General features: G+C 55.8%; 5 protein-coding genes across 11 annotated transcripts; 2 read left to right on the top strand and 3 right to left on the bottom strand.

The window, feature by feature from the left end:
- Positions 1-72: 72 nt before the first annotated feature.
- Positions 73-2,270, bottom strand: CUNH6orf47 (chromosome unknown C6orf47 homolog). Its single transcript, XM_070418934.1, has one exon. It carries the CDS (start codon positions 1,659-1,661, stop codon positions 771-773), a length of 891 nt encoding a protein of 296 aa, XP_070275035.1. The 5' UTR covers positions 1,662-2,270; the 3' UTR covers positions 73-770.
- A 916-nt stretch (positions 2,271-3,186) lies between these two features.
- On the bottom strand, positions 3,187-6,210 carry GPANK1 (G-patch domain and ankyrin repeats 1). 6 transcript variants are annotated; one of them, XM_070418908.1, is made up of 5 exons: positions 6,188-6,205; positions 5,819-5,882; positions 5,508-5,597; positions 4,316-4,994; positions 3,187-3,792 (listed from the first exon to the last, which is right to left on the bottom strand). In XM_070418908.1, the coding sequence occupies exons 4-5, from the start codon at positions 4,924-4,926 to the stop codon at positions 3,348-3,350; spliced, it is 1,056 nt and encodes a 351-aa protein (XP_070275009.1). In that variant the 5' UTR covers positions 4,927-4,994; positions 5,508-5,597; positions 5,819-5,882; positions 6,188-6,205; the 3' UTR covers positions 3,187-3,347. The 6 variants fall into 6 exon arrangements, with proteins under 6 accessions (XP_070275009.1, XP_070275006.1, XP_070275005.1 ...); XM_070418905.1 differs by having other exon boundaries at positions 4,316-4,997; positions 5,819-6,210; XM_070418904.1 differs by having other exon boundaries at positions 5,819-6,210.
- A 209-nt stretch (positions 6,211-6,419) lies between these two features.
- On the top strand, positions 6,420-10,361 carry CSNK2B (casein kinase 2 beta). The gene is made up of 7 exons (XM_070418911.1): positions 6,420-6,559; positions 7,114-7,196; positions 8,006-8,108; positions 8,657-8,772; positions 9,128-9,203; positions 9,345-9,534; positions 10,149-10,361. Exons 2-7 carry the CDS (start codon positions 7,125-7,127, stop codon positions 10,237-10,239), a joined length of 648 nt encoding a protein of 215 aa, XP_070275012.1. The 5' UTR covers positions 6,420-6,559; positions 7,114-7,124; the 3' UTR covers positions 10,240-10,361.
- An 85-nt stretch (positions 10,362-10,446) lies between these two features.
- On the top strand, positions 10,447-12,754 carry LY6G5B (lymphocyte antigen 6 family member G5B). The gene is made up of 3 exons (XM_070418910.1): positions 10,447-11,246; positions 11,332-11,460; positions 11,737-12,754. The coding sequence occupies exons 1-3, from the start codon at positions 11,123-11,125 to the stop codon at positions 12,135-12,137; spliced, it is 654 nt and encodes a 217-aa protein (XP_070275011.1). The 5' UTR covers positions 10,447-11,122; the 3' UTR covers positions 12,138-12,754.
- A 1,797-nt stretch (positions 12,755-14,551) lies between these two features.
- LY6G5C (lymphocyte antigen 6 family member G5C) lies at positions 14,552-19,437 on the bottom strand. 2 transcript variants are annotated; one of them, XM_070419467.1, is made up of 3 exons: positions 18,172-18,292; positions 16,270-16,437; positions 14,552-15,005 (listed from the first exon to the last, which is right to left on the bottom strand). In XM_070419467.1, the coding sequence occupies exons 1-3, from the start codon at positions 18,290-18,292 to the stop codon at positions 14,851-14,853; spliced, it is 444 nt and encodes a 147-aa protein (XP_070275568.1). In that variant the 3' UTR covers positions 14,552-14,850. The 2 variants fall into 2 exon arrangements, 1 of the variants encoding a protein (XP_070275568.1); XR_011471966.1 differs by lacking the exons at positions 14,552-15,005; positions 18,172-18,292 and adding exons at positions 19,038-19,202; positions 19,372-19,437 and having other exon boundaries at positions 16,348-16,437.
- Positions 19,438-23,717: the final 4,280 nt, after the last annotated feature.

The raw sequence follows: 23,717 nt of genomic DNA, 5'->3' as shown, positions 1-23,717 counted from the left end.
CCCCTGAACTTCCTACCACCTGAACCCCTAGCTGGGCGGCATCAGGAAGGACACTGCATGGCAGTTAACTCATTTTAGTGGTATATTTAGGATTCGGTGTGACAGTGATTTATTGCTGAGTGAGCAACCCTTAATCCCTGCACGGGCCGCCCGCCCCTGACCCACCCCTCCGGCCAGTACCACCTACACCATCCCCACTCCCTCTGACTCCCAGAAACACCCACTTCATCCCTGCAGGCTCCCTGTTGCCTGTGCGCCCCATCCAGTCCCCAAATCCACCCACCTAGCAGCCCCATTCTACCCTAGATGTCCCAAGATCCAAGGGACCCCTTGGGTCTCCCAACCACCCTCTTACCCCAGCCAGAGTTCTGTCTGTCCCTGGGGAGTCTTGAAAGGTAGAGAGGACCATTTAGTCTTTATTCTCCACCTCCACATTAAAAAAAAATATTTGTTGGCTTTTAAAACGTGAAGATGAGGAAAAAACTTGAAGGTAGGAGAAATATAAAATCAAAAAGTAACAACAGCTGGTGAATTCAAGGGCTATGCCCCCACTGTCCATAAACCCAGATGCCCTGAACAGCTGTTCTCTCCCTAGGTGGGTGGGTACCCTCATACTCTGGGGTTTCTTCCCCATCCCTGAGGTCCCTGTGCTTACAATCTGGGTCATCCCCCCTACTCTCCTAAAGGCCACACTGTCTTCACCCTTGCTCCCACCCCACTGAGGCGGGGGGGGGGGGGGGGGGGGGGGGGCCTGGTCACACCCACTCAGGTCATAGCCCCTTTCCTGGGTCTCCCCTCTGCTCCTCCCCCTCCCTCCCCAACTTATTACCCTCCAAGTCAGTGGCCTCCTCATCCCCACTTGGCTCCCGGAGGCTGACAGCCAGCACCAGAGCCTGTAGGAGACCAAAGAGGCAGGCGAAGTGCAGGGGGTGAGCAGTAAGTAGGCTCAGCACGGCATGGAGCCCGTGCAGGGCAGCCAGGAAGGACAGCAGCCCGTGCAGCCAGAGGCCCAGAGGCCCGCTCAGGCCCAGCATGTCCAGGGCTGCCCGCAGGGGCCGTGAACACAGTCCCAGCAGGGCCGAGGCCAGCAGCTCCAGCAAGTGCAGGGTCAGGTTGGTGGAGATCTGCAGACACTCCTCTGGGCCCCCCAAGTACTGCGAGGGAGCCCCTGCTCCCCCACCTGGTTCCCCCCGCAGCCAGCCCAGCAGCTTCTGACGGCGGCCAGGCTTCTCGGCTGGCGCTTCAGGCCCAGGGGGGCTCAGTCCCCCTTCAGGAGACACTTCAGATCTCCTGGTGCCACCTGAGTCCACAGGGTCCCATCCCACATGGGGAATGGCCTCTGCTGCCTCCAGTCTCCCAGACTCTTGAATGCCAGCACCAGTCTTGTCCCCCTTGAGGGAATCCATCCTTTTGCTCCCCGGTTGCTCAACTTGGGGCTCCCTGCTTGGTTGGGGAGCAGTCCCACAACTACTCCGGGCCCCTGAGTCCTTCCTCTGGGAAGGCCCCGCATCGCCCACGGTTTCTGGGGCGCTGTCCCAGTCGCTCCCTGAGTTTTCAGAGGAGCTATCCAGCCGTCTGGGTTCTGGGGTGGGCGGGTCAGGCCTGGGTTTCCGGCGGCTCCAAGGGCCAGGTAGCCAGCCACCAAGCCGTCGCAGGAACATGGTTGGAATGTGCAATGAACCCCAAATCCTGAGGCCGCGTCCTGGCACTGTTGAGGCTCAGCAGCACAGGTATCTGCTTGGTGAGTGCGTTCACCGCCCCACACACAAGATTCCAAGTCTCAGGATCCGACCAGGCCTCCGTCACCTGACTGCGTCCTCCCTGTTTCCGGGTTTCTTCCCAGCAAACAGCACACCCAGTTTCACTCACCAAGGCCACCCAAGGTGCCCCCAAAACTGGAGAGGCGGCGCTCCATCCAAGAGGGAAGGAAGGCGCTCCGGCGTAGGGTCCTAACTGCCGACTTGGGGAGCTCAGCGCTGGGAAGTCCCCTGTGGGAGGGCGGGGCAGGTGTCGGCGAACCTCGCCAGCAGGTTCATCCCTTGGATTCCAGGGCTGTGAGTCCCACCGGGCGGCGGGCGGGCCCCAAGCGCGCAGCTGAGACGCGGCCTCGGGAAGGTCAGGCCAAGACGTCCTCGGAGACCGCAGTCGCGAGCCCACGAGCGGGCCTGTCGGGGACCCAGGCGTCCGGGTGCTGTGGGCGGCGGCCCCTCCCGGGCACAGCGTTCGGGCCGCGGCCTCCCGGAGGCGCCCGGAGCCGCCGAGCCGGAAGCAGCTGCAAGGGCGCCGGAGGGCCGGGCGGGGCGGAGCCGCCACTCGCGGGGAGGACCCTGCGGATGGCCCGCCCCCGCGACGTCGGTGCGCAGCCCGCGGGCGTCACCGCCGTCAGGGCCCGTGAACTAGCCCCGGCCCCCGTTTTCGTCGCCCGGAGGCCCCGGCGCCCGTGCTCCCCAGAACGCGCCTGCCCTCTAGCCCCTGCCTTGGGTTCTCCCCCCACAACCCGTTTTTGTGTCCGTGACTTCAAAGCCATGAGGAGTCCTGGGACTGAAGTTGTTCCCTGTCCCTCCCAGCAGATTCCACCGCCGGGCACCTGGTATAAGCAGCACAAGGCAAAGGGGAGGATGGGGAAGACAAGTGTAGACGAACAGCATACGCTTCCGCCTTCCTATTAGGACGTTCCAGGTAGAGAAACACCGTGGCCTCAAGTTGAGATTTGAGAGGCCAGAGTACTGGTGCCAGTCAGCTAACAGAGTACAGGCTGCACCATCTGAGGGCTGCCCACCACACTGGCCTCTTCCTACAAGCCCCTACCCACTCTCATCACCCTAATGGGGTGCTCTAGGGCTGGCAGGGAGGTGACCCTATCATGCCACCTGGAGGGGCTGCCCTTTCTGGCTCAGGTGGGACTTGCATGTGGCCCCCAGACTCTGTGGCTTCTCCATAACAGCTTCCAGAAAAGTGAATAAAACACACCAGTGGTGCTCATGGTTGAGCATCCCCCATACACCAGATCACTGGTTTGATTCCCAGTCAGGGCACATGCTCTGATTGCTGGCTCGATCCCCCGTAGGGGGCATCAGGAAATCAATGTTTCTCTCATCACTGTTTTTCTATCTCTCCCCCTCTACCTTCCTCTTTGAAATCAATAAATACATATTTTTAAAATAAAACACAAAACAAGTGAGATGATTGATTTATTTCTCAACTCTCAGCCCCTCTCTCAAAAGTAGGGCCTGTGGACCAAAATCTGAGTGTCTGGGACTTGAGCAGACACCAGGAGTGTAACAAAGTGCCCAGGTCAGATGCACAAGCTCAGACTTCAACAGAGTCCAGTGTCAGACTCGGCAAGGTCAGAACTCAAGGTTCATGTATGTCCTCAGATCCCGCTCCCAGGCTCTGTCCTTGTCTCTCTGCCTTCTCTCCTCCCTTCTGCTCAGTGTGGCTGCCTGAGGGGCTCTCTCCCTCCCAGCCACTGCCCGGGTATCCTGAGCCAGGAAGTGTGTGACTCGGGGTTGGGATGCTGATCCGTATCCTAACCCTTCCTGATCTCTCTTGAGGACAGTAGGGATGGGGTTGACATGGCCCTTGCCCCAGGGTCCCAGACCCTTTCCAGGCTCCCAGCCTGCCCTCAGCAGCAGCTTGAAGCCTGGGCTGGAAGTAGGCATCCCAAAGTGCAGACTGGGGTTCCGGAGGTCGCGGGACAGTGACAGCAGGTGAGCAGTAGATGTGCAGTGGTTGGAGTCTTGGAAGTAGGCATCACACGTCTCACAGTACTGGGTGGACGGGGATTGGGAACTGCAGAAGAAGAGAAAGGACTGAGGGCAGAGAAAGGGTGGAGGTGGGGAAGGGGGGGGATGACAAGGTCCTTCCAGTCTTTCTAAGGAACAAATTGCCTTCCTCCCCACTTAGCAATGAAAGACCAGAGGGGGAAAGCTGGGTAAAGAGATGGTAACCAGAACTCGCAAGGGATACAATAGCTATAGTTAATATTTACACAGTGCTTACTATGTGGAAAGCTCTGTGCTAACACTTGACATATACTAACCCATTTAATCCTAACAAACCTATGAGAAAGGTGCTCTTATTACCACCATTTCTCAGACAAGGAAACTGAGGCACCTAGACATTAGGTTGCTTGCCCAAGTTAAGCAGAGTTAGCATTTAAACCCAGAGCTCGTGCTCATGATGGTCCTAGTACACTGCCTTATCTACCTACACTGGGAGGTGGGGAAGAGAACCCGTCCGCTCTTTGCTGGTGTGGAGTGGCTAGGAGGGCAGAACACACGGAAGATGGGCATGGGCGAAGGCTTCCCCTTACCGGTTCCCTGGACTCCTCGTCTCTCCATGGCTCTCTCTGACCATGCGGGCCACCTCAGGGAAGCCTGCTTCTTCAGCCAGCTGAGCAGCATCCCTGCCACCCAGCTCGCAAACTCCAACCCAGGCAGCTCCCCGGCCCAGGAGATAGCGCACAGCAGCCCCCTGGCCTGCTCGGGCAGCACACATCAGGGGGGTCCACCAGAAGGCATCCCGAGCATTGATATCCCCCCCAGCTCCCCCTGCCTCCTGGGGATCCAACAGCCTTCTTAGTTCTGCCAAGTCCCCCTCCTGGGCTGCCCTCAGTATCCGATGAGTCATCTTGTCCTCAGCCTCAAGGGATCTCCTTTGACCATGTCCTCCTGATGCTTCTGTTGCAGCCTCTCTCATCATTCTTCTCTTCTTCCTCTTTCTCTCACCGGCAGGTTCAGGTTGTGATCTCTGAGGTTCAGGGGTGCTGCTCTCATCTCCAATCAAGGCCTCATAGAAAGCCCGGGCCGCAGCCCCATCCAAGGTAGGCTCCAGCTCTTCAGCCTGTGACTGCTGCTGCCCATCTTTCCAGAAGTCACTGGGGTCAGTGGCTGGGGTGAAGGTGATGAGGGAGGGTCTGGACATGGCTTGGGAGAGCTTCAAAAATGAGACTAGGCAAGGGGAAGATGAGACCAGCAAGCCACTCCAGAGACCTGCTGGGATGAAGGAAAGCAGCCTTAGAGTAAAAAAACCTTTCCCGCCCCAAAAGTGATGCCACAACCTAGATCCCTACTGGGCCTGAGGCAATAGATCACGTGGGAGAACAGGGAACCCTGTAGTAACAGGCCATGCCCAAGAGTAAAGGTGAGCAAAGACTCCATGAGGCAGTTGCTCAGAGGCCCTGCTTTCCACCCCCACTCCCAGCTTCATCAACAATAAGTAGTGATTGCCTCTCTCTGGAACTACTTCATCATCTCTAAGACAAACGAATAAGAAAAGCAATCAGCCTGGCTCTTCAATCTTCCTCCATCCTATTTTGAGTGTCTATTTCGAGTGCTGTCTTCTCAGACAAAAACACCTGACACTTCTCCAAAAGCAGGAAGCAGATTTGGGGAGAGGCTGCAGTCTGCATCCCTACTGCAAAATGGCGCTATTCTAAGCAAAGGAGTTCACGTAATCAAATAGCCAGACTATTCGAAGACGCAAGCGGCTGGGAAAAAACCCACCAAGATTACTTGAGGACGCAGGCGTGCAGAAAGCGCCTGGTTTCCCGCCCTGGAGCCTTTCCAACAGAACTCACGCAGAGCGCCACGTGCCTAGGGAGCGCGAGGACAGGGGAGGATCTGTCAGTTGGGGTCTTGCTTTTACCTAACGCCCCACAATGCCCTTCGCCTCCCTCAACGTGGCCCCCTGCTCTGAGCTCATTTTCTGGAGCTGGGAAACCACTCTCTGGGTTAAGAAAGGCCCTGGGAAGGCGGAGGGAAACCTATGGAATGCCCCGGACTCGGAAATAAAATAACGTCACGCTGCCCCTCACCATTACTGCAACCAGGGTTCGAAGGTCGCACTTAGCGCCCGCAGCAGAAGGCCCCATTCAAGCCCTAAGAAGTACAAAGAGACGAACAACAGAATGGCTGGCACCGCCTCAGGTTAGCGCACTAGGCCGCCCGGTTCTCTCACCGCCCAGCGCAGCCCAGCGCATCCCACCCAAGTCCCTCAGCAAAATATGGGCCCCGTCGGGGGTCCCCAGAGCGCGCCCGGCGCGGGCAAAGGGTGGGCCAGGCAACTGGACGCGGCGGGTTGGCTGGGATGAGCGCAGTCCCCTGCGCAGGGCGCGTGGAGGCCGGAGGCCAGCCTCGTCCCTTTCCCCACCGCCTGCCGCCCCCGGATCCCGGGATCACACAACTATATTTCCCATACTTCCCGGCCCAGGAGGTTACCGGGCTTCCGCTTCCGGTGGCGCCTCGCTGCGTCCCGCCCCCAGCGTCTTCCTCAGGGGCCTCGCGACACCAAGGTCGTGCGCGAGTCACCTTGGAAGTCGTAGTTCGCTTTGCCCTGGTTTCGCCAGTTTCTCCCTCTCGGGAACTCTATCTCCCGGCGTCCACCGCGGCGCCTGACCCTTGGCGCTTGCGCGTTGCCCTCTTCCCCGCACTCCCGTTTACACCCCTCCACTCCGCCTGCCGCGATCGGGTCCGCGGCCTGCGCTGTAGCCGTCGCCGCCGTTCCTTGGAAGTAGCGACTCCCCTCCCCCACCCTGGTCCCGGCCCCCGTCCTGACGGTGAGTCTTATAAGGCTGTCGCCGCGCCGAGTACCCTGACCCTGGCGCGGCACATGGGGGTCTCCGCGCCTCGCTATGCGGGTGGGGAAGGAAGTGAAGAGGGCCGGCACCGAGAGAGGAAGGAAAGGGTGGCTTGAGGGGCAGAGGCGGGATGTGAGGAGACCCGCGAAAGGGAACTTGGGGCCACCCCCAGGCCTTGAGAAAAGGAGGGGCCCAGCTCTCGCTTGGAAAGGATAAACTTGAAACCTTTGGGAAAGGCGCTGGGACCTACAGAGACCTGCGGGGGTAGGAGCCGAGCCGGGGCCGGCCTCCGGGGGCGTCGGGATGTGGATGGGTCGGGTAGGTCAAGGCCTGGCGGTTTCCGGTGGGACCCCAAAGAGTCCTGATCTCAGAGAAAGGGGCTGAGGTGTCGATAAGAGGAGGTGAAGAGAGGTGCTCCAGAACCTGGACCCTTAAGGAACGGCGGCCCCGCGCTCTTTCTTCCCTGGTGGAGGCAGCGGGAGGAGGGAGGTGGCGGAGCAGCGGAGCTTGGGTCCCACTGACTCTCTCTGCAGCTGACGTGAAGATGAGCAGCTCAGAGGAGGTGTCCTGGATCTCCTGGTTCTGTGGGCTCCGTGGCAATGAGTTCTTCTGTGAAGTGAGTTCTCCTGCCCTTCCTCCTGGGTCCGACACAGCCTGCCCAGATACTCCCCAGCCCGCTCACATGCCTCCATGGAAACTTGTTCCTGTGGAGGAGGAGTCCCCTCAGTGGCCCAGGCCGCTCCCGGCCCTGCCCCTCCAGCAGTGTAAGGTGGGACAAGTGAAGCTGTGTCTTTTTGGTTAGTGGAAAAAGCCAAGACGGTAGTGCCTCTCCAGCGACAGCGGTGTGCCTCAGTTGGTTGAGTGCAGTCCCGTGCACGGGAAGGTCACCGGTGCCATCCCTGGTCAGGGCCCACGCCGGGTGCTGGCTCCATCCCTGGTCAGGGTGTGTGCAGGAGGCCACCATCCGTGTTTCCTTCTCCCTCCCTTCCCTCTCCCTCTCCCTAAAATCAATAAAAACCTATTTAGGCCCTGGCCAGGTAGCTGGTTAGAGCATCGTCCTGATATGCCAAGGTTGAGGGTTCGATCCCCAGTCAGGGCACATACAAGAAGCAAGCAGTAAGTGCATAAATAGGTGGAACAAGAAATTGGTGTTTTACTCTCCCTTTCTCTTTCTCTCCCTCTCAAATCAACAAATAAAAACTTTTTAAAAGTTAAAAAAAACATTAAGTAAATAAATACATCTCGTCTTGGGGTTTTTTAAGCCAAGGCTTTTATGGGAGGGGGTGTGTGAACTGAGGATAGAGATTCAAGTACCTGTGCTGAGTTGGGAGGGGAATAGAGCAATTGTCCTGAGGATAAGCGACTTGTCAGGTCAAAGCCAAGAATTCTGTTATGAGTTCCCTCTTCACCTCCCCATCCTGACAGGTGGATGAAGACTACATCCAGGACAAATTCAATCTCACTGGGCTCAACGAGCAGGTGCCTCACTATCGACAAGCTCTAGACATGATCTTGGACCTGGAGCCTGGTGAGGCCCCCTCAGGGCTGTTTTGTGTGTGATGCTTTTTTTTTTTTAATCTTCAAATCCCTGTTCATCTGCTTCTTGTTTTTCTAATTTTCCTTTTGGTTTCTGACTCCCTTAACCCCAGATCCCATACTTCATTTTGATCTCTCACCTGACTTTTGCCTAGTTTAGTGACTTATACCACTTGTACTCATACTCTGATTCTATAATTCAGCTCTATTCCATAATGCCAGTTTCCTCAGGGGTCTCCTTTTTGCTTCTTTCTCCTGCCTTGCACCTTCCGGGCTAGAGTTCCATCTTCCCTACTGATGTTTTTGCATTTATGTCTTGAGGGAGTTGGGAGGAGGAGAAGAAGGCAGAGGCTGGAGAGGTATGGAGAGAAGGTAGAGCTGCCTTGGGTTGGTGGAAGGGTCAGAGGCCCAGGTTTCTGGGTCAGAGGCCCACATGATGGGTGGGGTGAGGCTCAGAGGTGGGTGTTGAGTAGCCAGCAGCTCCTGGGGATGGGCAGGGCACCTAAGAAAGCGGTAAGACAAGTGGTTGCCGTGTTTCAGATGAAGAGCTGGAAGACAACCCCAACCAGAGTGACCTGATTGAGCAGGCAGCTGAGATGCTGTATGGATTGATCCACGCCCGCTATATCCTCACCAACCGTGGCATCGCCCAGATGGTGAGGCCTCTCTGCTTGCACTTGACTCCTCTGAGGCAGTAAGGGAAACAGGTTCCTGCAGCAGGGAGTCCAGCTGAGGAGCGCCTCAGAACCCGGGCCTGGGAACTCGGTCCTGATTGGGAATTGTGCTGAAGGGGGTGTTTTCAGGAAGGGAGGTGTGACCTTGGGCTGGAAGTGGTTAGAGACTCTCCCTCAGAATGAACAGTGAATGGCTCTGATGGTCTGAGGGCCTGCCAGGCCAGCGAAAGGCAGGAGGGATGGGGGACAGAGTGATATGGGTTGGGCAGAGGAAGGGATTCCCCCTTCTCTTCACACCCCCCCGCCACCCCAACGCTTGCCATTTTATTCACCTCAGTTGGAAAAATACCAGCAGGGAGACTTTGGCTACTGTCCACGTGTGTACTGTGAGAACCAGCCAATGCTTCCCATCGGTGAGTGTTGGAAAGGAAGGAGGACAACATATGGCAGGTCCTCTGGGAAGGAGTTGGGGCTCAGCAAGTTGGACCCTGTGTTTGGGAGTGAGTTTGGGCACGGTCAGGGGAGCCCGCACGCTGAGCCTGACTGTCTCCCAGGCCTTTCGGACATCCCAGGGGAGGCCATGGTGAAGCTCTACTGTCCCAAGTGCATGGACGTGTACACACCCAAGTCCTCGAGGCACCACCACACGGACGGCGCGTACTTCGGCACTGGTTTCCCTCACATGCTCTTCATGGTGCACCCCGAGTACCGGCCCAAGCGGCCTGCCAACCAGTTTGTGCCCAGGTAGGGAGCAGGGACAGTCACCAAGGGTCAAAGGAAAGGCCCGGGACCCCTAGAGAGAAGGGAGGACTGGGCATGGTCCTTTTTTGAGGTCTGCTTCTCCCAAAGCTAGGGCTCTCCTTGCTGAGGGTGAGGGACCTTAGAAGTGTTCTTTGATTGCCTGTGTCTCAGTTCCCTTGTCCATAGTGGGATGCTGATGGTACCTGCCTGGCAGGGTATTCTTAAATATGTGAAGCGTTTAGAATAGTGTTTGGCACTTAGAGCACCATTTAAACAACAGCTGTTCTTGCCATCACCTGGGATGTTCTGCCTTTGCGAGGAGATCCTCAGACCACAGTTCAAGTGTCGTTTATCTTCCTAAGCATCATCTTTACTGGGGGGGGGGGAGGCTCAGTTTTACGGTGAAGCAAGTAGTGATACAGACATAGCCTAGAATTTGAGTTTTAATGGGTATTTAAGATACAGACCCAAATACTCGTGTAGGGAGGAGGTTGGGAACCGCTGCCCTTAAGCACTGAGCAGGCCCGTGGAGGAGCTGGGTGGGGAGATCGGAATGTAGGCTGCTGGCAGGGCTGCATGTGGCTCACCTGCTGTCTCTGACCTGTTCCCTGGCCCAGGCTCTATGGTTTCAAGATCCATCCGATGGCCTACCAGCTGCAGCTCCAAGCCGCTAGCAACTTCAAGAGCCCAGTCAAGACGATCCGCTGATTCCTCACCCCCGTCCCCATTCCTTTGCTGCCACCCTGTCAGCAACCCTCTATGGTTTTTAGTTTAAATTAAAGGAGTCATTATTGTGGTGGGAATATGAAATAAAGTGGAAGAAAAGGCCATGAGCTGGTCTGCTGGTGCTTGGGGTTAGGGAAGGGAGGGTAGTGTGCTGGATGCCAGGGGCCCTCATGGCCCGGCTCACCCTCCCCCCGTTGAAAGCTGGCACGGATATGTGCCCGGTGGATTGGTGGTTTTTAGTAGCAGAGCAGAATCCTAGGACTGGATGTGGGGGTGTGCAAAGTCCCAAGGAAAAGACCCAGAGAAAGGTCAGACTTCAAAGACTAGAGAAATGTTTGCTTTGGTCGGGAGGACACCTCTGGCTGTTTACACTGTAAGGGTCATAACACTCTCAGTTTTGGTTTTACAGGGAAAGTGGTTTGAAAATAAGGGGTGGAGAGAAGAGGGAAAAGGCCCAGAATTGCTGCCGGTGTGGTCCTGTGTGCCCCCCGCTGGGGAAGCGGGGACATGCTCATCTCAAAAGGAAGGGGAGGCCGAGTCCCTGGCCAGAGTTTCAGCACAATGGGGACTGGCTCTGATGTGAGGGAGGGCGGCATGTGGAGCTGGACACAAGCTAATTCATGGACCCTGAGGGGCAGGAATAGGTGTTTGGGAAGCACACTGGATACAGGCCCAGGTCCTGCCCGTCTCGGCCACTGCGCCCACATTCAGAGAGCAGGCCTCGTGGGTGAGGACACACTGTTCGTCCTGCCAGGTTAATCACTTCCTCACCCAGCCCAGGTCCTGCCCCAGGCAGGAATATAGCTCTGCCCACGGCAGCTCCTGCCCAGACTCAAAACCCCCCTGCAGCTCAGGACCCAGGAGCATGGTCCTGGGAAGGTGGAGTTGCAGGGCGCCCCTCAGGCACTGTCCCTCTCCCCAGAACGCCGTAATGAAGGCACATATGCTTGTCGGTGTGCTGGTCGCGGGAGGCTTCGCAGTGGGAAAAGGTGAGTGGGGCCCAGGGGCAGGAAGGAAGGAGGTGGGGCAGGGACCTTGGAGGGAGCTCTGCTCCCATCCCTCTGTCTTCCTCAGTTCTTGTTCCTGAACTCCGGACCTGCCACCTCTGCCTCTTAGAAGACCCCTCTGCAGGATGCATTTCTGGCTCAGAGAAATGCACCATCAGTAGTTCATCCCCATGCATGGTGATCACCATCTATTACAGTGAGTTCAAGACTCAGGAAGGGGCTGCTGGTGAGACGGCCCATTGCTTGGTCTGGTAGATGAGGGCTGCTTGGGGCACAAGAAGGAGAGAGGAGGATCCCGGAAGGTGGGGTCAGGAGTTGCGGTGGGGGGGGGGCGTCGGGTAACGAAACTAAATTTCTGAAGCTGTCTGGGGTGGAAGTTGGGTCTGGTGAGGGATGGGGAGAGTTCTTGGTAGGGGTGCCAAGTTTGGAGACTACGGGAGGCAACGGCTTATGAGCTGTTCTCTTCCTCCAGATACCAGGGTTCGCTTCCTCATCCGAGGCTGTGGACAGCACAATTCTTACCGCTGCCAAGAAAAACGCAACACCTACTTCTCAGAGTACTGGTACCAGGCCCAGTGCTGCCAATATGATTACTGCAACTCGTGGTCCAGCCCTCAGCTCCAGAGCTCCCAGCCTGAGCCCCCTGGTGGGGCCCTGGGCCTGCCTCTGTCCAAGTCCCAGATCCAATGGTTCTACCAGGCCCTGAACCTCTCACTGCCCCTCCCCAGCTCCCATGATGGGAAGGAGCCTAAAGGCCTGGACCCCCTGGCTGCCCTGCCCTTGAACCTGGGCTTGTCTGTTGCCGACCTGCGCCGCATATACTTGTTCCTCAACAACTCGGGGCTTTTGGCTCTTCCCTGGGCAGGGCCCTGACCCCTTACACTTCTTGAATTGCAGCCTGTTCAGCATCTCTCCCGACACCCAGCCCCCTACTCTGGCCTCTCAGAACTCACCTTCTCTGCTCTGCTCTTTCAGACCTTCCCTTTGTCCTCCAAGTCTTTATGGCTTTGGTTCCATTCCCTCCTCAGAAACCCATCATGCCCAGTGCTCTCCTTCCTCCTGGAGAATAATCTCAAGTGCAGATTCTGCTAGGCTGGCCTGGGGAAGGCAGCAGCTCCCTTGTCCTTTTCCCACCTGAGTGTGCCGTCACCCCATCTTCCTCGTCCCCTCTGGTCTGGTCACCTGCCACCTCCATTTAGTTCTGGCTGTCTCCCATCCTGTGCCTGTCTCAGACGCAGGCCAGGCTGGATTTGTAGCAAGGAGGATGCAGATTCCTGACTGGGCATCCTGGTGTCCCTCCCTCACTGTCTACCACCCCACTCCCACCCGGGTCTCCTGCTGCCTTTCTCAGCTCTTGTTCTGGTCTCTGTCCTCCTCAGCCTCACTGCATGTCACTGAGTCCTGATACCCACTTCCATAGGTGCCCAAGGGAGGGGAGAGGGTCTGTCCTGCTCTTCTCCGTGTCCCCCGATTTCCCTCCACAATAAACAGACAGGGTTAAGTCTGAGTCACATTGTTTATGGGGTTAGGCTCAGGTGTGGGCAGGTGTAGACAGGTGAAAAAGTTAATTGGGTGTGGGGTTCAAATGGTTGCAGAGCCCTGCCCACTCCACCTGGTTTTGTGGCTTCTGGCCTGCCCCAAAGGCCACGTCCATCCCACCCTCTGCTCAGCGAGAGATCAAAGCCTTAAACGTACCCTACAAAACCTAGGAAGTTCAGTCCAGGTGATGTCAGATTTTTCCACCTGAAAGAGGAGGAAAAACTTCAGGAAAACTCAGGAGCAAACCTAAGGGCCCAAGTCTGCGCCTCTCACCTCGTGCGAGGGACCTGTTTCCTGCCTGTCTTCTTTTAATTTTGTATGTGTGTTTTTCCAGTTGATTTCTTTAGAGAAACACTGATGGTTTTAACTGCCTCCTGCATGCCCTCTACTGGGGATTGAGCCAGAAACCGGAGTGTGCCCTGTCCTGGAACCCTAGGGTGACCTGGTGCACGGGGCGACACCTGGCCAACTGCACCACACCGGCCGCATCTGCCTGCCCATTCTTTTTAGGTTCCTGGTATCCAGGACCCCTTAGCTGGGGGCCTTTTATTTTATTTTTGAAAATGGCAAATATCCTGAAAGCAATAATGAATAGTCGTAACTCCTTTTCCTTACATTCAACAAACTACACGCGCCCGCTCTGTGCAGGGCCCAGTGTTGAGCACCAGGACTCAGAAGGGACAGCCAGGTCTGCCCTCCAAATCTCAACCCACTGCTGGGGTGGTCAACCCAATTCTGAGAAGTAGTGCAGCCTTGAGGCCAGGAGCCTGATCTCAGCTCCTCCACATGGGTAAGCTGGTCTCTCCTCGGGGCCATGGCGAGTGCATGTGCGCGTACACATGCACACACGGCTTCGCGCACACACACATGCCTTCGGGACAAACGGACTTAGGCCTGTCTGTTTTTAAACCTCTGGCAAAACATGTATAAGATGGGCTGTTGAAAACCACCCACCTGTGTTAGCAGTTTTAAGCGGGCATAAAGGCCTCTGGTACCCCAAGCTGCTTCTAGGCACTGCCCCCAACTCGGTGTCACCTCTACCCTAAGCTGGAGCAGCTCGGCTGGGTTTTGTCTGCTGGGTTGAAATGGCATACAGCATATACTCATGTACACGGCATTGACACTGGCCACGTGTTAACGCCATGGCCTGTGCTCTGGTGGGAAACACCAACGTTAATGTTTAGGTCAGAAGGCAGTTGGAGGGACAAAGAGGTGTAAACCTGTGTGTCCCCCTCTTGCTGGGCCCACTATTCCCCGTACTTGATTTCGGTCTAGGACAGAAAGGCCCGAACTGGAGGACAGCCTCAGAGGCTGAGGACCCCAAGGCCCGAAACGCGTAGAGCCATGGTCCTGAGGGAGCTGAGCCTGGGACAAAGCCCCGGGCTCCACGAGGCCCAGCTGCTCTCACCCTTCTCCTTGGACCTGCCTTGCACAGCCCACGCCCACCGACGCCTCCCTGCAGTTCCCACACGGCTCTGGGCTGACAGCACTAACGGGTGCCCAGTGCCCTTTTGGCTGGCACTGTATCTCCTTCCAATTCCTCTTCACCTGTTTGTGCTTAGAGCTGAATTGGACACTAAGACAGGCGAGAGCAGAGCTCAGAAGAGCTGGGAGCCCCTTACCTGTCCCCCAATGGGGCCGCCAGGCAGGACCCCCCCTCAGCCTCCACCTCCACCAGAAGAGAGAGAAACCATACAGATTGTACACCAATTTATTCTGCAGGAACACCTGGCGAGAGAGGCCTTGGTGGGAGGAAGGGAGAAGGCCAGAGCAGAGCAAAGGCTGCCTAGAGGTGGGAGAAGAGGCGAGGGAAGCTGTCAGACTGTGAGGACTTACAGGGAAAACTCCAGAGATGCTTGGGGAGGAGCAGAGTGTGAATGGGGGTGCTGAGGGGCGGCAAGAGGCAACGGGGGCTGGGTCAGGTAACCTGGGGAGGTGGGGCGACTGCTGGGCGCTAGAAGTCCTGGCTGCGCCCAGGTGGGAACCAGGAGGCTGGCTGACACCGGCAACATTTTACTGCAAAGGTCTCTGCAGACGTCCTGTGGGACTAGAGCGCTCGGTTCCGTGGGCTATTGCAGAAATCCTGGAAACAGCATCGAGAGAACATCCAGAAGCCAAACACGGGGGAAGTGCGGGTGTGTGAGCAGCTGCTCATCCGCTCCTTGCGGCAACAGTCACTCACCATGAAGTCAGACCCACTACCTGCAACAGCAATACGGTCCGGCAGAGCCCAGACCCTCCCCTCCCTCCCTCCACTTGGACTTGCACTGCCCCACACCCTTCCCTGCACCCCCAAACGCAGAGACTCCTGGAACTGGGCAGGGCAGGGAGTGCCAAGGAGAAGGAGTCTTAGTAACTCCGTTTTACCCCCCTCCGCCCCGATATTAGAGGGTGAAAAATCCCTGCCTGAGAGAGTTGAAGAGCGGAAGTCACCACGGTCCTCCAAGTCCTACAGCGGATGACAGCTGGGCCTGACGCCCAGGTGAGGAGCGCTGTGCGTGGGTTGGTGGGGCACGGATGCTGTTTACAAACCGCTAGGGAAACGTTACGTTCCCATAACTGTTAAGTTTAAAAAGCAAGTGCAGAACAGTGTCTACAGGGCTATGTACTGTTTGCGGGAGAAGGAGTAAAGGTAGAGTACATGTATATAGGGTGGGATGCCCAAAAAGATCACAGAAAGGGGAATCCAGACATAAAAAGAGTGGTTTTTGTTTTCGTGCGTGGGAGCTGGGGACTGGGCCAGGAGTGGGCAGGAGACTTCTCTGAGCCCTGGGGTGCTGCAGTGTTGAACCACGTGTGCGCAGCTATCTGGGAAGGGTGCGAGGCGATGTGAATACAGGCAGCTCCCTGCAGTGGTGGTTGAGTGCCATCTCTGGAGCCACCACAGGTTGTGGCTCAGCCCTTGGAGGCTCGGCAGCTGTGGGCCTTTCCCGGCCTCTCTCCTCAGCTGGGAACACCTCAGAGGCCTGTAAGTGCCCAGCACAGTGCTTGGCCCAGAGGCTGTGTTAGGGTTTGTTAACTAAGAAGGTGAGCGGCCAGGTAGAAGAACAAAGGGATGGACAATCTGGGGCAAGTGGAAAGTTGAGGGGAGGTGTCCAGAGGGCAATTTGATGGGCAGTGTGGCCACCGCTCAGACTCTGTGATGTGGCTGTGCGGACGCCAGGGAAGCAGATAAGTTCCTCTGGGAGAGTGAAGCGGGAAGATAGCCAAAGAACATGAACCCTTAAGGGTGAAGGAGAACGAGGCAAGACTCTGTGAAGGAGACGGGAAGAGGTAGCTGGCCATCTCAAGGCTGGCGCCTGCGGAGGGTGGGACACTCAGCTGTGGGCTGAGAAGGGCAGGCGGTGGCGGTGGAGACAGGGACTGGCTCTGAAGGAGAGAGTCGGTGCTGGGCAGTGTTGGAGAGTTGGGGCTAGGAAATGTAGGGACTCAGTTCTGGGCCCCAGACACACAGAAGGCAGCTTACTGTTCTTGATGAAGAGAGTCATACAGCTGCTGCCAGGAGAGGCCAGGCAGATGTCAGATCCCAGCAGGCACCCCAGCTCCTTGGTCTCCAAGAGGCACCGATAACAGCGCAGGTATTTGGGGAACTCAGCTGGATAAGGGGGCTCTTGATTGACAGGATCAGTTTTACCTAGAACACGGACAAGCTCTGACCCCATGCCTCTGCCTGCCTATTTTCCAGGTCAACGCCACTGTTTCCCTCCCCCATCTCAGAAAACCATAAAATCACCAATTCTTTAAAACCATCCGGCCCAGCCAGTGTGGGTCAATGGTTGAGATTCGACCCATGAACCAGGAGGTTTGATTCCAGTCAAGAGCACATGCCTGGGTTGCAGGCTCGATCCCCAGTGCGGGGTGTGCAGGAAGCAGCCGATCAATGATTCTCTTTTATCATTGATGTTTCAACCTCTCTGTCCCTCTTTCTTCCTCTTTGAAATCAATTAAAAACAAACAAACCCAGAAGTAAAAACAAGAATACATCATCACAGGATATGAAGAATCTCTGCTTTGTGCAGACAAGAGATTTCAAGCAGCCCAGGCCCACATTCTTTGTTTGGTGGTCCTATCACAGGACAGACTCATTTCTCATTTTTTTTTAATATTAAGAACACACTTTTTTTAATTTTTATTGATTTCAGAGAGGGAGAGCGAGAGAGAGAGATAGAAACATCAATGATGAGAAAGAATCATTAACCGGCTGCCTCCTGCACGCCCCCAACTGGGGACCGAGCCCACAACCTGGACATGTGCCCCTGACCCTAACTGAACCTGGGACCCTTCCTTCCACAGTCCAATGCTCTATCCACTGATCTAAACCAGCTGGGGCAGGACAGACTCATATTAAACTTTGTCCACCAAAGCCCTCCCAACCACATGCATATATAGTTGTCCCTTGGTATCCACAGGGGATTGGTTCCAAAGTGATACAAAAATCTGCTCAAGTCCCTTATATAAAAATAGAGGCCTCATGCAACCGCGGCAGCTGCCTCAGCCCTCACAGCCCTGGCTTGGTCCGGAAGGTCATCTGGAAGGATGTCCGGAAGGTTGTTTGGCTGTCTAGTCTAATTAGCATATTACGCTTTTATTATTATAGATGATATAGTGTTTGCATATAACCTATACACATCCTCACAAATACGTTAAATCATGTATAGATTACTTGTAATACCTAATACAATGTAAATGCTATATACTAGTATATAGATGTTATACTATATTCTTTAAGGAATAAAGACAGAAAACTGTCTGTACATGTTCAGTACAGACACAACCATCATAGGCCTAACTACGTAGTACACATCAACAACAATATCATTTTAAAAATATTTTTCATCCTCGGTTGAATCCAGGGATGCGGAACCCGCACATATGGAGGACTGACTGTACATCTATCTCCCTCTTCCTCTGGTCCCTGGCCAAGACCACAGGTTAATGAGTCCCCAGTCCCAGCAGAGCACTTGGTGTAGACAGATGCTGACAAATTTTTGAATCCTGTTTCTATGGCGATGGTGCTTTACAGCCAAGTGAGGAGGCTATCAGGCTGCTTCCAGCCTCTTTCTACCCTGAGGATCCTGGTGCTGTCATCTAGCTTGCTCCCTAAACCCTCCCTATTCTGTGTTGTCCTGAGATTTTAATGGGTTCCCTTCAGTAACTCCATTCAGGTCATTGCTGTTGAGTGAGACAACCCTGGGGTGTCACAAGACATCTCCCTCGGAGTGACCATCAGTGCATTAGCAGTGCCCAGGCATTATCCCAGCAAGCCCACTCATCCCATCTTTCCTCCTGCCTGGGCAGATGTCCCCAACAACTGGTATCTGTGGGTTCCTCTGCCCAGCAGGCCTTCGGATCCCTTCGAGCCACTTACCAAACACCAAGCTCATCACGACCAGCACTGTTAAGAGGACCATGTACAGAGCGTGGGGGGTGCTGTGGAGGCCCAGGGGCCCCAGACTCCGGCTGTGCGTAGGGCCTGCCATAAAATGCATGACTACCCACCAGTCTCCAGCATGCGCTTATATTGGTCAAAGAGAAGTTGGCCAAGAAAAAGGAGAGGGGCAACACCCATTTGGGGTGGAAATTAGAGCCAAAACATCCAGAAGGACAGAGTGTTCTCGCCCACGGCCACTCTGGAACCTAACATCCTGGCTTGGGAACAGGAGCCGCAACAGGGGAATGAGACGGGAACATTCTTTAAATATATATATATATATATATATATATATATATATATATATATATGGGGGGGGGATGGGGGTTAATGGGGGAGAATGAGGACACATTTGTAATTCCTTAACTAATAAAGAATTTAAAGATTAAAAAATATATATCTATATATGATATAGATATAGATTTAGATATAGATAGATAGATAGATAGATAGATAGATAGATAGATTTCAGAGAGGAAGGGAGAGGGAGAGCAAGATAAAAACATCAATGAGAGAGAATCATGGATCAGCTGTCTCAGCCCGGCATGTGCCCTGACTGGGATCCAACTGTGAGCCCACCAGCTGGGCGCACCACGTTTTAATTTTCAGTCTAGTAGTCATAGTAGTTGCCTCCTGGTTATCTTTGCAAACATTCCTTTGGGAAACCAGGCTGCTTCGGCGCAGTGCAAAGGTTATTTTGCCCGGTTTTAACACCCGAAGGTTGAGGCATGAGACTGCACACAGGCAGTTCCCCTGGGACGGCAGCTCGGGCTCGGCTGTAAAGTGGCTCCGTGGTTACTCACACGGCCTTCTTAACGGGGAGACAAAGCAGTAAGCACTGACGGGGCTGGAAACCACCGGCAAAGGGGTTCAGCAGAGTCACAGGACGGCTTCGGTTTATGAGATTCTGAGGCGGGAACCAGTCAGGCGGCTGTTCCCGAGCCCAGTCACTAGATGGGGGCCTGGGCCTGCAGAAGAGAAGCGGGGAAGCCAGAAAGTGAGTGAAGCTGAGCGCGCTCATTTAAATGTTTATTTTAGTTACAGTTCACTTCAGAAAACATCGTTATTGTTGAAAGTATTACTTATGTCCCCCTTCTCCCCATCAGCCCCCTCCGCCCACCCCGGCCCAGGCCTCACCATCTAATGGCCCGTGTCCGTGGGCCACGCATAGACGCACACAAGGTCTTTGGGTGATTACCTCCCTCCCACCCGCTCCCGCCTTCCCTCCGAGATTCCCACGCGGCTCGGTGCTTCCACGTCTCTGATCCACTCCGTTGGTGAATCGAGCGGCGAGTTCAGAAGGAAGCCGACAGTTAGTCAGGCCGAGTGGGCGCGGAGGGGAGCGGGTAGACCGCACCGCGGTGACCGGTGGTGCCGTTTTCCAAGATGAGAAGGCGCAGGGCCCCCGGGTCCAGGAAGCCCACCCTTCCCCACGCCCGCTCCTGCCCGCCCCGCCGCGCTGGGCTGCGGGCCAGCGGCCTCATCTCCGGTGCCCACGGGCTCCGTGCGCTCCTCTCCGCGCCTGGCTGCCCCGCCGCGCCCCGGGAAGAACCTGGGGAGGCGCCCGCCGGCGGTGGCGGGGCCACGCGGGCCCTAGACTAGCGGTGGGTCGCGCAGGGTCGGTGGGCGACGGAAGTCCTCGGCGCCAGGTTCCGGCGGGAGGTCTGGGCGGGCACTGATCAACCCAGAGCCCCGGGTTGGGCGCTGATGGAGGGTGAGGAGGCGCACGGGGGCGCGCAGGCGGCGGACGAGAGAGGAACGGAGGGGCACGCCGCCGCCGCGCGCCCCCAGAGCCGGGATGAACGAAATGACGGCTGCGTTAACATTGCACCCTTCATTCGCCCCGGGGTGCCAGCCGAGGGCCTGGCACCCACATAAACGCCTGCTGGATGGGTGAGAGGGACAGACGAGAGAATCAGCATCGGGGCCCCCTCGAAGCGGACAGGGCGAAGGGGAGGCGGGAGGGACCGTCACGGCGTCTCCGACCCTCCGCGAGGAGCCCGCACCCGCACCCGCACCCGCAGGCTCAGGCCCGGGCTCCGGCGGCCCCGCACTGCGGTCCGGGAAGCCTGGCGCGGAGCTCCGCGGCCGTGGGCCCTGCGGTCACAGGCGGGAGGGCGCGGGCGGGGTGTGGGGCGGGCCGGGCCTTCTCCGGACCGGCGTGACCTCCCGCCCTCACTCCCGCTCTCGTCCCTGTCACCCCCCTGTCCGCGAGGCGGGGCGGGGACAGTCCGCCCGCAGGGCCGCGGAGCGCCCCTCCCAGCACCGGGGATGCTGAGGGAGACGGGAGCGGTCGGGCCTGAGGACAAAGTTTCGGGGATGGGCCAGGGCCACCGCTGCTCCTCGGCCCCCGCGGGGTGAGGATATGGAGAGGGACCTTTAACCCGAATGTAAACAATGCCTGGGTTCCCGAGGGAGCGGGGACGGCTTATTGATGGGGGGATGGACGGACCGGTGGGTGGGTGGATGGATGAATGGATGGATGGATGGATGGATGGATGGATGGATGGATGGATAAGGGAGTGGGCTGTCCCCCACGCCTGGGCCCCCCACCCTCTCACTGTACAGCTGTGAGGGACTGAGGCCCATGGGGGCCCATGCTCCCCTCCGGGGCCTGGAGTGAACCTCAACCCAAACCCGCCGTCAGCGGAGTCCAGCACCGTCCACTCGGAGCCGCGGGGGGTGGAGCCTGGGCCAATGGACGGGGCAGGATAAGGGCTGGCCCACCTCTTCTTCCCCGGTTTCCCACTCAGAAGCTACCTCTCCTTTCTCCCAGCCTCCAGCCTCTCTCCCAGTTTGCCCAACTACTCGGACACCTAGGTGTCAGGCCTGGCCTGGTGCCCAGCATAGCAGCGTCTAGAGCCCCAGCAGGTACCGGCTTGCATCTCAGCTGGTCTTGCCTGAGACTCCTGGAAACCTGCTACATAGGGTGAGGGAGCTGGCTGCACCGGGGGTGGGGTGAGTGGGGATGGCACTGAAAACAAACGGCTGCTGGAGCCTTATTAGGTGGGGAGTAATTGGCAGTAATTAGAGGAGGAAGACTGAGGCCCATGGGTGGGGTGGCCCAGTTTCAAATGTTGAGCGTCCCCTCTACCCCCAACCCCCTCTTGAGGTGCCCAGGGCTCCTCCTGGCATTCAGGGTTCTCTGTAGTGCAGGGGAAGGGGAGGGGAGGGGGCGGTAGGGCAGGTCAGTGGAGCTCTTAGTGGCCAAGGCCAGGAAGGGGAGTCCTTTTTCTTCAGGGTGTGGGAGGTGCGGCTGGGTGCCTATTTGCATTTAAAGAGGTTCCTTTAGCTGAACAAAAACTTGGATTCCAGGGGATTAACTTCTGGTGGATCTGGGAGGGCCAGGTTCAGAACCAGGCACTGGTCCCAGGTCCCACGGCTTCCTGCTCGCACTCCCCACCCTGTTTGCCCCTGGGACAGACGGAGGAAAGGGTGCCACTCTCAGCTCTCCCATATTTGCTAAAGGTGGAACATTTTGGAGCTGTGGCCACCTCCCCTCTTTTAACCCCAAATATCAGGCGCAGTCACCTAAGTCTCAGATGACGCCTCTAGGAGGCGCAGAGTGCCCTCCCGGCCACGCTGCTGAGCTGGCGGGAGCAGACCCCTCTGCCCGGGCTTCATGCACAGGGCTGGAGGAGACACTGCAGTTAGCAAGAGGCTGTAGAGGACATGAGAACACTGTCACCCACGTATCTTGTTCAAACAGTGCGCCCAGGGTGGTCTAGGGGTGTCTCATCTGGGAAAGAGGGCTGATGGGTGAGAGGGACTCGTTCTGTTCCATGAGGACCAAAGACTGGGAGTAGGAGAGAAGCTATAGGGAACGGATTTCCTCAGGTTCGACCTAAGAATGTTCTTTTTTTTTTTTTTGCATTTAAGATTTGCTAGCAACCCATTTTTATTTATTTTTTTAAATCTTTATTGTTCAGATTACATTTGTTCCTCTTTTTTCCCCCCCATAACTCCCCTCCTCCCAGTTCCCGCCCCACCCTCCGCCCTCACTTCCCACCCACTGTCCTCATCCATAGGTGCACGATTTTTGTCCAGTCTCTTCCCGCATCTCTCATTCCCCTTTCCCCCCCAAGAATAGTCTGTCCATTCCCTTTCTATGTCCCTGATTCATTATAATCACCAGTTCATTCTGTACATCAGATTATTCACTTTATTCTTAGATTCACTTGTTGATAGATGCATGTTTGTTGTTCACTATTAGTATCTTTACCTTTTTCTTCTTCCTCTTCTTAAAGGATACCTTTCAGCATTTCGTATAATACTGGTTTGGTGGTGATGAACTCCTTTAGCTTTTCCTTATCTGTGAAGCTCTTTATCTGACCTTCAATTCTGAATGATAGCTTTGCTGGATAAAGTAATCTTGGTTGTAGGTTCTTGGTATTCAGCACTTTGAATATTTCTTGCCACTCCCTTCTGGCCTGCAAAGTTTCTGTTGAGAAATCAGCTGACAGTCGTATGGGTATTCCCTTGTAGGTAACTGAGTTTCTTTCTCTTGCTGCTTTTAAGATTCTCTCTTTGTCTTTTGCTCTTGGCATTTTAATGATGATGTGTCTTGGTGTGGTCCTCTTTGGATTCCTTTTGTTTGGGGTTCTCTGCGCTTCCTGGACCTGTAAGTCTATTTCTTTCACCAGGTGGGGGAAGTTTTCTGTCATTATTTCTTCAAATAGGTTTTCAATATCTTGCTCTCTCTCATCTTCTGGCACCCCTATAATTCGGATGTTGGTACGTTTGAAGCTGTCCCAGAGGCTCCTTACACTATCTTCGTATTTTTGGGTTCTTTTTTCATTTTGCTTTTCTGCTTGGGTGTTTCTCGCTTCTTCGCATTTCAAATCTTTGACTTGATTCTTCCCCTCCTCTGGTCTGCTGTTGGGAGTCTGTATAATATTCTTTATTTCAGTCAGTGTATGCTTACTTTCTAGATGGTCCTTTATTACAGCATCGAGGGTCTCATTAGATTTCCTGTACATCTCATCAAGTTTATCGACAGACTCTAGAAGCCTCTTGAGAGACCTCAAAAGTGTGGTTCTGAACTCAACATCCTCCCTTGATAGTTTTGTCCTGTTTCTTTGTCTCCGCATTTTTTACGCTTTCTTGGTACACCCCCTAGTAGTCTTTGTGCGCAGTCTTGTAGTAGTTAAGCCCTGATTGTTGTAGTTAATACTAGAGGGATTTGACCACCAGGCTGACTGGCTGTGAGGATCAGCTGTGTGGAAAACTTCTGTCCTCTGGGGAGGTGCTAATCTAGCCTTTGCCTGAGGCGATCCAGCAAATGGCTCTGTGCAGGGCTTGGGTGGGGCGGGATCAACAGGGCGGGCGGAGGGAGCAGTTATGGCTGCTCTCAGTCCCTTCCCAGCGGCTCTGCTTCTCAGAACCCCAGCCGCCACTGCAAACCTCGGAGAGAAGGCTGCCCTCAGATTCCAACTGATGCCGGACAATCCCGCTTCTCCCGTCTGAGTCTGAGTCCCTAGAGA

This window comes from Myotis yumanensis, unplaced genomic scaffold (assembly GCF_028538775.1).
Source record: "Myotis yumanensis isolate MYYU_CA2020_CCGP unplaced genomic scaffold, mMyoYum1.0.hap1 SCAF_6, whole genome shotgun sequence".
NCBI lineage: Eukaryota > Metazoa > Chordata > Mammalia > Chiroptera > Vespertilionidae > Myotis > Myotis yumanensis.
The sequence above is the reverse complement of the archived record's forward strand: the minus strand, read 5'-3'. Positions and strand labels throughout refer to the sequence as shown.

Bases quoted from the DNA above. Each gene is read 5' to 3' on its own strand.
- CUNH6orf47 (XM_070418934.1), bottom strand. From the start codon at position 1,661: ATGTTCCTGCGACGGCTTGGTGGCTGGCTACCTGGCCCTTGGAGCCGC.
- GPANK1 (XM_070418905.1), bottom strand. From the start codon at position 4,926: ATGTCCAGACCCTCCCTCATCACCTTCACCCCAGCCACTGACCCCAGT. The intron at 3,793-4,315 runs GTAAGGGGAAGC...CTTCTTCTGCAG, and splicing joins ACGAGGAGTCCAGGGAACCG to TTCCCAATCCCCGTCCACCC.
- LY6G5B (XM_070418910.1), top strand. From the start codon at position 11,123: ATGGTCCTGGGAAGGTGGAGTTGCAGGGCGCCCCTCAGGCACTGTCCC. The intron at 11,247-11,331 runs GTGAGTGGGGCC...TGTCTTCCTCAG, and splicing joins AGGCTTCGCAGTGGGAAAAG to TTCTTGTTCCTGAACTCCGG. The intron at 11,461-11,736 runs GTGAGTTCAAGA...CTCTTCCTCCAG, and splicing joins GGTGATCACCATCTATTACA to ATACCAGGGTTCGCTTCCTC.
- LY6G5C (XM_070419467.1), bottom strand. From the start codon at position 18,292: ATGCATTTTATGGCAGGCCCTACGCACAGCCGGAGTCTGGGGCCCCTG. The intron at 16,438-18,171 runs GTAAGTGGCTCG...TCCGTGTTCTAG, and splicing joins CGTGATGAGCTTGGTGTTTG to GTAAAACTGATCCTGTCAAT. The intron at 15,006-16,269 runs GTAAGCTGCCTT...TTGCTGTTGCAG, and splicing joins GACTCTCTTCATCAAGAACA to GTAGTGGGTCTGACTTCATG.
- CSNK2B (XM_070418911.1), top strand. From the start codon at position 7,125: ATGAGCAGCTCAGAGGAGGTGTCCTGGATCTCCTGGTTCTGTGGGCTC. The intron at 8,773-9,127 runs GTGAGGCCTCTC...TATTCACCTCAG, and splicing joins ACCGTGGCATCGCCCAGATG to TTGGAAAAATACCAGCAGGG. The intron at 9,204-9,344 runs GTGAGTGTTGGA...ACTGTCTCCCAG, and splicing joins CCAGCCAATGCTTCCCATCG to GCCTTTCGGACATCCCAGGG.